This window comes from Eptatretus burgeri, chromosome 5 (genome assembly GCF_056783735.1).
Source record: "Eptatretus burgeri isolate ZD-2024b chromosome 5, Ebu_testis_v1, whole genome shotgun sequence".
NCBI lineage: Eukaryota > Metazoa > Chordata > Myxini > Myxiniformes > Myxinidae > Eptatretus > Eptatretus burgeri.
Window position 1 is genome coordinate 72410284 of NC_140965.1, and position 12273 is coordinate 72422556.

At 45.1% G+C, this 12273-nt stretch overlaps 1 protein-coding gene across 7 annotated transcripts in view; it reads right to left on the bottom strand.

Moving 5' to 3' along the window:
• LOC147026683 (regulator of G protein signaling protein-like) overlaps positions 1–12273 on the bottom strand; it is a 171864-nt gene that overhangs the window by 69416 nt on the left and 90175 nt on the right. For all 7 annotated transcript variants that reach the window (XM_085882373.1, XM_085882372.1, XM_085882371.1 and 4 more), the window contains one exon: positions 3889–4113. In XM_085882373.1, the coding sequence (XP_085738499.1) occupies positions 3889–4113 (225 nt within the window). The remainder of the gene's footprint in view (positions 1–3888; positions 4114–12273) is intronic.

Sequence of the window (12273 nt, forward strand, 5' to 3'; positions counted from 1 at the left end):
CTGCATGCAACGGCATGAGTGGAGCATTTCCACCAGCCTTGAGAAGTTCAGCATGGATGTCACATATTCCAGGAGCTTTACCTCCTTTCAAATGGTTCACCGTAGCCTGTGTTTCCACAAACGAAGGTGGTTCACAGTTGATTGAGAGTCAGCAATAGGGATAGTAACACCCCAAACATCCAAATAAACATCTGGTGGGACAGCCTGGTCCAATCAGCCACTCAAAGTAACCAGCCTCCACTCTATGGTTGGCTTGACAGAGGGTTGACTAACAGATTGTTGGCTCACAGATTCCTCGCACTCTGTGAATGTACAGTTTTATGCCTCAGCTCCCTGAACAGCTCAGCTTTGCCATCAAGCAGGTCAGGTCAGGTACAGAAGCATGCACCGGAGCGGCACGTCGCTGCCTCCACTTTCCGCCAGTACTCCAGGGGCCTCAGTCTGGCCATCCCCCCAGGCAGATGCCTGGCCCATCCCCATCTCCTTAAGATGCTGATCAACCTGCTGCAACCACTAGGCATGTGGTTGGTCCATTGGCCTCCTCCACTCATGAGGCTCCCTCGCTGAGAGTATCTGGTGAGCAGGATCAGCGTCAGGAAAACGAGCCACATGTCCATACAGCCACAGCTGACACTCATGGACTATGCAGGTAACAAATCTCATTTGAGTCTCTCTCAGCAACACTCGTTGGATACAAAGTCCGACCAGCGATAGCCAAGGATTCTCCAAAGAGACCTGGTACCAAAGGAATTAAGTCTCCGTCTCAGATCCATAGAACAAGCCATCAAGCCTAGCCCTGCAACTCTGGTCAATGGTATTCAGTGTCCCTTGGGAGACAAAGTTCTCCTTTGCCTTGACGGTGGATTCCAAGACAACCACTGGCAACATGAAGGATGGTAATATTGAAGCCTCTTCTTCCACAACTCTTCAGTATACCCTGAAACACCCAGACTCCCAAAGCCCCACTCAGCGTGTGGGGTTTCATGTGCAACTCTGACACACAGCATTGGAGAAGGATGATGACACAAAGGGTGTGTAAGGCATTTGTTGGTGTCTGGTGAGTTGTGTACAATACACCAGGAGCTGGCATCATGTTATACTGAGTAGACAGAACTTGCCTGTTGGACATGTTTAATGTCGATGAGTTCTCCATGGATGCTGGTGCTGCAGCGTTGACGGCTGGTGAAAGGGGTTCCGTCTGAAATGACCCTGGCTCGAGCGATGTCAGCACATACCCAGATATCTGTTGTAATACCTTCAGTATAGTCTTCAGACAGAATAGATGGCAGCGAAGATGTGGCATCCCTGGACAAGTGCATTCCCACCTTCTCCGCAGGTGCAGGTAATCCATTTGCTGAAATGTTGTCGAATCCGCCCCAACACAAAGCATCAAACATCGCTTCCAAATGGGTCTTTGCCATGGCAGCCTCTTCCTTCCACTTCAGCAGTTCGAGATGCATCAGTTGCTGTGTAGTTTTCAATTGCTGCTGCATCTGTTGCTGCTTGTGATGCATCTGTTGCTGTTCGAGATCACTCTGTTGCTGCATCTTTTGCTGTTTGAAATCACTCTGTTGCTGCTTGAGTTCACTCTGTTGCTGTGAAGCCATTAATCATTGCTGCCTCTGTTGCTCTTCGAGTAGCAATCGAGCTTCATTCGATTTACATCCCATGGCAGCTCTGACAGAGGCCTCGGCTGCTTCTGCTTTGGCTTTCAATAAGAGTGAAGACCTTAAAGAGTTGGACGAACCAGCGACAGACCACGTGTGAAGTGAGCTCGACATGGTGGCTCTCGACAAACCGCTGGAGCCAGCAATAGACCGCATATGAAGCGAGGTCGACATGACGACTCTGCTTCCTCCCAGAGGCGAGACGAGTGTGAAATCAGGTTTTTACGATCCTGGAACAACTGACGTGTCCCGATTCTTGAATAAGAATGCTCCAGGCAGTTTAACCAACACTTTCAGGGTTTAAAATCACCTTATCTTAAACTTAAAAATACAACAAATGTGTCAGTTAAAACCGTGCCTTTTTGATACAACCACACATCCCACCAGACAGGCTACGCCCGTCTCAACGCTCGCAGCGGAGACGACGCGACACATGGGCGAAGCATAAATATGTACGAGGCAAAACATGGGCGGAGCATGAATATACGTTTTTCATTCAAATTTGGTTACATCACACCAATAACCAAGTCAAAGCCAAAAGCCGCATTGTTGACGTTCAGCCATAAAGCATTTTCTGAGCAGGTGTCTGGAATGAATGGAATATGGTCAAAGTGAATATCTTTTACCAGTACACAAAGACCATGCACCCCACCAAACTTATGAGGAGACTTTTTCTCCAGAAACACCGGGTGGAAATTTGGAAAAAAATCCTCTTCAAATTAGTCAGTTTTGGTTTCAGACAAAAAACAAAAAAAAAATCAAAATCCTTCATATCAACATCAAAGATTCCATGCTTAGCTTTACTAGGCAAGCCACACACATTGAGATCCACAAACATGATGGGTGCAAACAGATGGGAAGCATAACAGTGCTCGGAATCAATTAAATCAATTAACGTTTTATAACATGGACACAAGAGCTCGAAACATCAATACTGTCACGGGGAACAGAACCGGCATTTGGTAAAGGGGTCGGGCCTGGCCTATACATCCAGGTAAAAAGTCTAGGCCACTGACTTTACTCTCTGGCCATCGAAAAATGAAAAGATTGTCCGGTGAATCGATCGCTCTTTTTATCTCTTTTCCACCAATGGAGTGAAGACGGGAAAATCCATCCTTCCACTGTCCACACTTTTTTCACGTCAGGATCTCTTCTCAGCTCGTGAACCAACTTGCTTCTTCTCAGCCCGGTGAGGTCACTGTTCATGAATACTTAGCTTTTCGGTTCTCCTTTTCATGAAGAAACTTTTCATTTTTCATCAGTTTAGATTTGATATCTCTGCGGACAAATGGAGCGATGACAGGACCAGGTCCATTGGCATCAGCATTCTGACTATGACCCCCAGCCGGGATCCTATGAGAGCTATTCATATCATGTCAAGTGTTGTCGTAACGTCAACACCAATATCAGCAGCAAGGTCGACAATTAACTGGATTGTATCTTCGTCTGGAGCTTCAAGAATACCAAACACCCAGATGTTGTCTTTCCTCGAGAACTGCTCAAGATGATCCAATTCAAATTGTTGAAGCTGCGCCGCTCTGACGAGTCCCGCTGAACGTTTGTCAGACGCTTCTCTGTCTTTCACCAGCAGCCCCATCAGATCATTGCCAAAACGAGTGCACAGCAAACCAGACGGGTAGCAATGGCAACTACCCTTGCCTTCTGTCATCACAGGTCTTTTTTCCACAAAGGAGACCTCTCAAGGCACAGCCTGTGACAGTGCCGCCACAGCAACCTAGCCATCCATGTTATTATTTCCAGGGACATTCACTCGAGGACACCACTAACTGCTTCACAATGAGTGGCTTCAAGGTTCAAGGTGTGTGTGTGTGTGTGTGTGTGTGTGTGTGTGTGTGTGTGTGTGTGTGTGTGTGTGTGTGTGTGTGTGTGTGTGTGTGTGTGTGTGTGTGTGTGTGTGTGTGTGTGTGTGTGTGTGTGTGTGTGTGTGTGTGAAAAATGCTTCGTTAAAAGTAAACTTAACAGTTCTGGTCGCTTTTGAAACACCCTGATATGTTTCATCCAACTTTTCCATTGACAGCAGGCAGTTCTAAATATTATTGGAGGAAAGTGAGGGATATCTCACCGTACAAATAAGTTGATAAGAAGAGAAAGTATGATCCTCGAGGAAGTAAACATACACTTCAAATGTGCAGACTATTATATACTCATTTAGATGCAAGAGACAGCAGTAAGTGCACAGTCAATTTACAAATATGCTCACCCTGGTAGCCAGCCGGCAAAAGGTTTCACATTCTTGCCAAAGGTCAAGGTTTGCAGCTTGCTTGTCCAAACCCTGATTCTTCAAGAAACAATGGAAAGGCGATCCTGCAAGGCTGTCTGCAACCAATGCCATGTCTACTTCAGTCGGCATGACAAACACAATTTCAGCTTCTGATTTACTGAATGTGATCTCCGATTGCATTCGAATCATGGGAAATAATGTTTCCTGCAGAGACATTCACAGCAACAATCAAACAACATTATCTAACTACTACAAATACTACTGTTAATGATCCCATTTATCCCCACCTTCTCCTGGGGTCAGCCAAACAAAATTTCTGGGCCAAGTCTTTCACGAACCGGCTGGCCTGGCCTGACATTTGATTGAATGTAGCCGGAATTTGGTTTTTGTTCAGGGTACCAGTGATAAATCACCTACTCTTCACAAAGGACACAGTGTGATCTTGAACACCCACCAACAATAAGTGCTATCAAGCAAGTCCTCCAGCTCTACTTCCTCCCAATGAACGGTGCACACATTGATGCATCACGATGCCTGTGAAACACCAGCTTAGAGCAGGGTCGAGATTCAAACCCAGATCAGACACCTCGAACACACTCCAAGCTATCCTGATTAACATATACATATACGTATATGTACATGGCATGATGTACATATATACACACACATATGCCTATGCGTGGTGTTGGCTTAATGGTGAGGGTGATGGGCGTGGGATCCTAGGATCCAGAGTTCAAATCCACCTTGGCTGTTGAATTAATACCAGGTGGGGTTGATTTTGCCTGTCATCCTTCTGAGGTTGGTAAAATGAGTGGCAGCTTGCTGGTATCCAGTCGGAGTGGTGACCAATCCAGGATTGTGCCCAACAGCCAAGGAGATGATGGATGGATGGATGGATGGAAGGATGTTGATACAACTTTGACTTCCTGCCATTTCTTTGTTTTTTGACCTATACCGTTTTCCTTTTCAGGGTTTGATGGTATTATCATGGTATTTGTTCCCTGGCATTTCTAGCTCCATTGCTCAACTATGCCAATGACAGTGAAGCAGAAGACAAAAGTGGTGGCTCTGGTATAAGACGAAATCATATGTAGACACCCACCATTGGTTCTGCCAGGAATATGACCTCAGAACACCTGAAAGACCCACAAATTGTGCCATTCAACGTAATGTGAAACTTTTTCAGCACAAACGTACAGTGCACAACCAGAACAAGGGCAACAGTGGCAGGCCAGCATGAGCAACCAAGAGCCAAGCCAACATCGACACAGCGTGGGATTCTGCAGTGGACAGTCCCAAGAAATCCCACCGCCGGCGCTCCCGGGAACGAGGCATCAAACCAACATCAGTCTGGCGTATCCTCACGAAGGAACTGAAGCTTTTCCCACACGTCATATCTATTAGCCATAAACTGAGTCAAGATGACATGAGAAGGAGACTTGATATGTGCAAATGGTTCAGTGAAAGGAAGGAGTGGTACCCAAACTGGATCAACCTGATCTGGTTCAGTGATTAAGCTTATTTACACTTGAACGGTGCCATCAACAACCACAACAACATTTTGGGGGGGGGGGGGGGCAGAACCACGCTTAAGGTCACATGCTTCTGCACCTCCAATGCCAGATAGGGAACGCTAGGGACTTACTGGTTTGAGAAAGAGAATAGCAGGACAGTGACGATCAATGGTGAGTGCTATCGGGCAGTGCTCCAGAAGTTCCATAATGATCGAGCCCAAAAAGTCACCCAAACCAGCTCAACATGACCTGGTTTATGCATGATGGTGCACCCCTGTTTCCAGCTGGTGACACCATCACTTTCTTGCGGCAGCTCTTCAGAAACTGCCTCGTTGCCCTGGGTACTGCTCATGACTGGGCACCCCACAGCCCACACTTGAACTCTCTGGACTACAGGTTCTGGGGGGGGGGGGGCTGCCAAGGGCTCTGTATGCCAACCGCCCTGCCACACTGGATGATCTGAAGCAGGAGGTGTCAGACTACCTCCAGGCAGTGCCACATGAGACCCACAGGAAAGCTGGACAGAACTTTTTAGTCAGGATCAATACCTGTCTGAACCACAGAGGGGCACACATCGAGAACGTCAATTACAAGGATTTTGCGTGAATGCCAATTTCAGACCTTGGGCTCTCACTAACACCATCAGAGACTTCCTGCAATAGCAATCAGTGATAGAAAATACCATGTCATAAGCTTTCAATAAATGTTTGGTTCACATTCCTGAGGTTTCTGCTTCTTTGGAAATATACATATCTTCTTCTTCTCCTTTCGGCTGCTCCCGTTAGGGGTCGCCACAGCGGATCATCCGATCCGCATAGTGATTTGGCACATGTTTTACGCCGGATGCCCTTCCTGACGCAACCCTGGTCGCCTCTTACGACACAGGGATATGGTACACCTATTTTAACCGGGGTATACACCGGCCCAGTACACTGGTACTCATTTCGCCGACCTCGGAAGGATGACAGGCTGAGTCAACCCTCTGGTGTATTAATTCAGTGGCCCAACGGGGCTTGAACTCAGGACCTTTTGGATCCCAAGCCGCTGCCCTAACCACTGCGCCAACACACCAGGCTTTGGAAATATACATATATATATATATATATATATATATATATATATATATATATATATATATATATATATATATATATATATATATAAATATATATATATATCTTCTTCTTCTTCTCCTTTCGGCTGCTCCCGTTAGGGGTCGCCACAGCAGATCCTCCGTATGATCCGCATAGTGATTTGGCACATGTTTTACGCTGGATGCCCTTCCTGACGCAACCCTGGTCACCTCTTACGACACAGGGATATGGTACACCTATTTTAACCGGGGTATACACCGGCCCAGTATACTGGTACTCTTTTCGCCGACCTCGGAAGGATGACAGGCTGAGTCAACCCCCTGGTGTATTAATTCAGTGGCTCAACGGGCTTGAACTCAGGACCTCTTGGATCCCAAGCCGCTGCCCTAACCACTGCGCCAACACCAGGCTCCTATATATGTATATGTATATATATGTATATATATATATATATATATATATATATATATATATATATATATATATATATATATATATATATATATATATATACACATATGCATACATATACACATATGCATACATATACATACATATACATATATATATATATATATATATATATATATATATATATATACACATATGCAAACATATACATATATATACATATGCATACATATATATATATATATATATATATATATATATATATATATATATATATATACACATATGCAAACATATACATATATATACATATGCATACATATACACATATATATATATATATATATATATATATATATATATATATATATATATATATATATATATATATATATATATATATATATATATATATATATATATATATATATATATATATATATATATATATATATATATATATATATATATATATATATATATATATATATATATATATATATATATATATATATCTCTGGAAAAAAATAAGAGACCACTCCAAAAAAAATTTAAATCAGCATCTCCACATGTATTGACCATCCACTCCTATGGCAGCCATTCCATTCCAGTGTCTGTTGAATTCCAACACAGGCACACCTCATTCTACTTGGTGAGGTAGTGATTAGGTGATCACCTGAACAGAATCTTATTTAACAAGGAAAAGTACAAAAACCACTGCTGTGGTCATCACTATCTTCTTGCAATAGGACCAGCTGGATGGCAAAAACAGTGCTCGTAGTACCTGAAAAGTAATTGGAATCAAAAAAATAACTATTGACCATGGCAAAAGAGTTGAAAAGAAAAGTTTTGAGTGAGGAAAAGAAGGGTTCAATTCTGGTTTTACTGGCAGAGGGATACAGTGAGCATCACATTGCTTCCATCCTTAAAATTTCAAAGACGGCGGTTCATAAGAACAAGGTCAAGCAGCAGACATTGGGGACAACAAAGCTACAGACTGGCAGAGGGTGAAAACGACTTTCCACTGAACGGGATGACCGCCAACTCATTCGAATGTCAGTCAACATCTGTAGGATGACATCAAGTGACCTACAAAAAGAATGGCAAACGGCAGCTGGGGTGAAGTGCACGGCAAGGACGGTTCGAAACAGGCTCCTGGGGGCAGGGCTGAAGTCGTGCAAAGCTAGAAAAAAGCCCTTCATCAATGAGAAGCAAATAAGAGCCAGGCTGTGGTTTGCAAAAGACCATAAGGATTGGACCGTAGAGGACTGGAGTAAGGTCATCTTCGCTGATGAGTCCAATTTTCAGCTTTGCCCAACACCTGGTCGTCTAATGGTTAGACGGAGACCTGGAGAGGCCTAGAAGCCACAGTGTCTCACACCCACTGTGAAATTTGGTGGAGGATCGGTGATGATCTGGGGGTGTTTCAGCAAGGCTGGAATCGGGCAGAATTGTCTTTGTGAAGGACTCATGAATCAAGCCACGTGCAAGGTTGTCCGGGAAGAACACTTGCTTCCTTCTGCTCTGACAATGTTCCCCAACTCTGAGGATTGGTTTTTCCAGCAGGACAATGCTCCATGCCACACAGCCAGGTCAATCAAGGTGTGGATGGAGGACCATCAGATCAAGACCCTGTCATGGCCAGCCCAATCTCCAGACCTGAACCCCATTGAAAACCTCTGGAATGTGATCAAGAGGAAGATGGATGGCCACAAGCCATCAAACAAAGCCGAGCTGCTTGAATTTTTGTGCCAGGAGTGGCATAAAGTCACTCAACAACAATGTGAAAGACTGGTGGAGAGCATGCCAAGACGCATGAAAGCTGTGATTGAAAATCAGGGTTATTCCACAAAATATTGATTTCTGAACTCTTCCTAAGTTAAAACATTAGTATTGTGTTGTTTAAAAATGAATATGAACTTGTTTTGTTTATAATATTATTTGAGTCCTGAAAACACTGAATCTTTGTTGTTATTTTGACCAGTTGTGATTTTCTGCAAATGAATTCTCGAAATGACAATATTTTTATTCGGAATTTGGGAGAAATGTCAGTAGTTTATAGAATAAAACAAAAATGTTCATTTTACTCAAACACATACCTATAAATAGTTAAACCAGAAAAACGGATAATTTTGCAGTGGTCTCTTAATTTCTTCCACACCTGTATATATACATATATATATATATATATATATATATATATATATACATATATATATATATATATATATATATATATATATATATATATATATATATATATATATATATATATATATACATACATATATATATATATATATATATATATATATATATATATATATATATATATATATATATATATATATATATATATATATATATATATATATATATACCGGGCGTAGTGGCGTGCGCCTGTAATCCGGCTACTCGGAGGCTTGGGCTGGAGGATCGCTTGAGGACGGGAGCTCTGTGCTGGACCGCACGATGAGAGTGTGTTGGGCAGCCCGGAATCATGGCGAAACCCAATCCTTATCCCTGTGTCGTAAGAGGCGACCAGGGTTGCGTCAGGAAGGGCATCCGGCGTAAAACCTGTGCCAAATCAGTATGCGGATCATAACGGATGATCCGCTGTGGCGACCCCTAACGGGAGCAGCCGAAAGACGAACAACAACATATATATATATATATATATATATATATATATATATATATATATATATATATATATGTATTGTTGCGAATTTGCGCCCGCCGGCGTGCGAACGGCCACGTGACTCGAATCGCAGCACTTCGCCCACCGGACGGACAATTCTGTCGTGACCCTCTCGGACTAACGCCGGGAGCTAGTCACGGGTGGGCCTTTCGGCCTCACCACGATCGTGCCAATCGGCCACCCGCGTGGGATAGGGTTGTTCGCCAAACTCGACCTACCTAAGTACCCACGCGGATGGTAGACCGGGCGATTGCACCTCGCCGCAGGTCGACTCTGGACACGGGCCGCTTAAGGGATCCGTTCCGTGCTATCGGGATAACCGAGCGGTGTTATCGTCGGCCTCGACGGTTCCGATTAATTATCGGGCGTATTAAGCCCACGACGAACCCGTTACGTGAAGCAAGATGGAGATTCAATTAAAGAAAAGACGAAGCGAAACGGGAAAACAGTTCAACATGATGCACATTTATTCCGCGGCACACGGAGAGCACACATATAGTCAAACAGTCATCAGAATGCACTATAAAGCAACTAAAACAAAAACAACAATGCAGATCTACAACCGACTACGCGTACACACGGCAACACTTACACAGTTTTACTTTACAGACGGCGCCAACAACACATTTACTCAAAGGCAAAAGAAAAGGGCCACCCTCAAAGACAAGGGGGCAGACGGGGCCTGTGGGCCAATATTTGCGCGGGACCTGAAGGAGCGGTCAGGTCCGCGAGACCGGGTGGGTCCTACCCGCGTCTTCGTGATGAGCCGCAAATGTGGCAGCGCGGCGGTGCCCCAACTTCGTGCTCCTTCGCAGGATTCGTTGGCACTGCTTGGAGTGGGGTGGGAACGGGGCCCCCTTTTCGCACTATCTCAGCGCGGGGGAAAGGGGGAATTGTTGATGCTCTGGGGAAAGAGTATAGCTGGCTTGCTTGGGTCCCGTGACGAGCGATTCCACCGCAACCTCGTCGCCGACCGTCGTCTTCCTTGCCTCGGACCCAAGCTATCCGGTCCCCTCCGCAATTCTCCTCAGCCGACTGCAGCAAATCACCTCGACCACGCTCCAGGCTCCAGGCTTCCTCTCTCTGCAGCTCCCTGACAGACTCCAAACCCCGACAGACTCCGACCTCCGACAGACTGACTCTCCTCCAGACCCGACTTGACTGCCACACTCCGCTGCTGCCACACTCCCCTCTCCAAAAACTGACCCTTTCAAACTCGCCTTGACTCTTCTCAAACTCGCCTTGACTCTTCTCCAACTCGCCTTGACTCTTCTCCAACTCGCCTTGACTCTTCTCCAACTGACTTCTGCTGCCACACTCTGCCGCTGCCACACTCTGCTCTCCAAAACTAAACTTGACTCAAACTGACTAAATTCGCCCCGCGCTCGGCGCTTTATAGTCCGGCAGGAGAACCCACATGCAAATTTCTGGATCAGAACGAGCTCGGGGGTGGAGCCACGCTCGCCCATTGGACGGAGAAAAAGGGGCGTGAGTCTCCCCTGATCCTCAAATTTGCATATCCCGATTCTACTCCGACGCGCCTGGAGGCGGGGCCAAACCGCCCCGCCCTTGCTGATTGGACGGATCAGAAGTGGGCGTGTATCATTCCTGATCCGAATTCTCCTCGGAAAGGCCGCACTTTGCACCCGCGGCTCGGCGCGCGTCCCGCACGAGGCCAGGACAGCCTGATGCTCGGTGCCCACAAGCGGTGCGGGAATGGCCGCAGAAGGAGAGGCGAAGGTGGTGGAGGGTTTAAAGTGGTGGTCCATGGCCATGGTGACGTTTGGAATGGCGGTGATGCGATGTTTGCAGGAGCGAGTTGTGAAGGTAAAGGTCGTGGCTGTTGGCGTTGTTGTTGTTGTGAAGCGGCGTTGTGGTTGGTGGTTGTTGTGTGATGGCGGTTGAGACGTGGTTGGTTCAAAATAAAGATAGAACAGAAAAACGGCTATCTTAAAGGGTCGCAGCCCGAATGAATCACATTTATTCCCTCTAAACAACGGGTTTGGTGCTAACTACACATGTACTTACAGAGATATCTCACCTATGGGACCTGAATGGTGGTTTGCGAATTTCTTCAACCGTAACAATATAAATATAATAATATGACCGTTTTTACATCCATTTTTCCCTGCTGTGCAGGGGTTGGGCTTTTTCTTGAGGCAATGTTTTATGGCCGGATGCCCTTCCTGACACCAACCCTGGTCATCTCTTACGACACACAGGGATATGGTACACCTATTCTAACTGGGGCATACACCGGGACCAGGACACTGGTACTCATTTCTCCGACCTCGGAAGGATGACAGGCTGAGTCAACCCCCTGGTTTTAATTCAGCAGCCAATGGGGCTTGAACTCAGGACCCTGGGATCCCAAGCCACCACCCTAACCACTAAGCCAATACCAGGCTTAACCGTAACAATATATATATATATATATATATATATATATATATATATATATATATATATATATATATATATATATATATATATATATATATATATACAATATGTATATATAGTTGTGGTTCTGTAAAACAGCATGCCTCCAAGGCAATGGCACACAAAAGACAGCGATCCCAAGGCAGTGATTTCAATACTATGTGTATTTGTTAGTCCCTTCCATATGTCTCGTAGGTAAAGG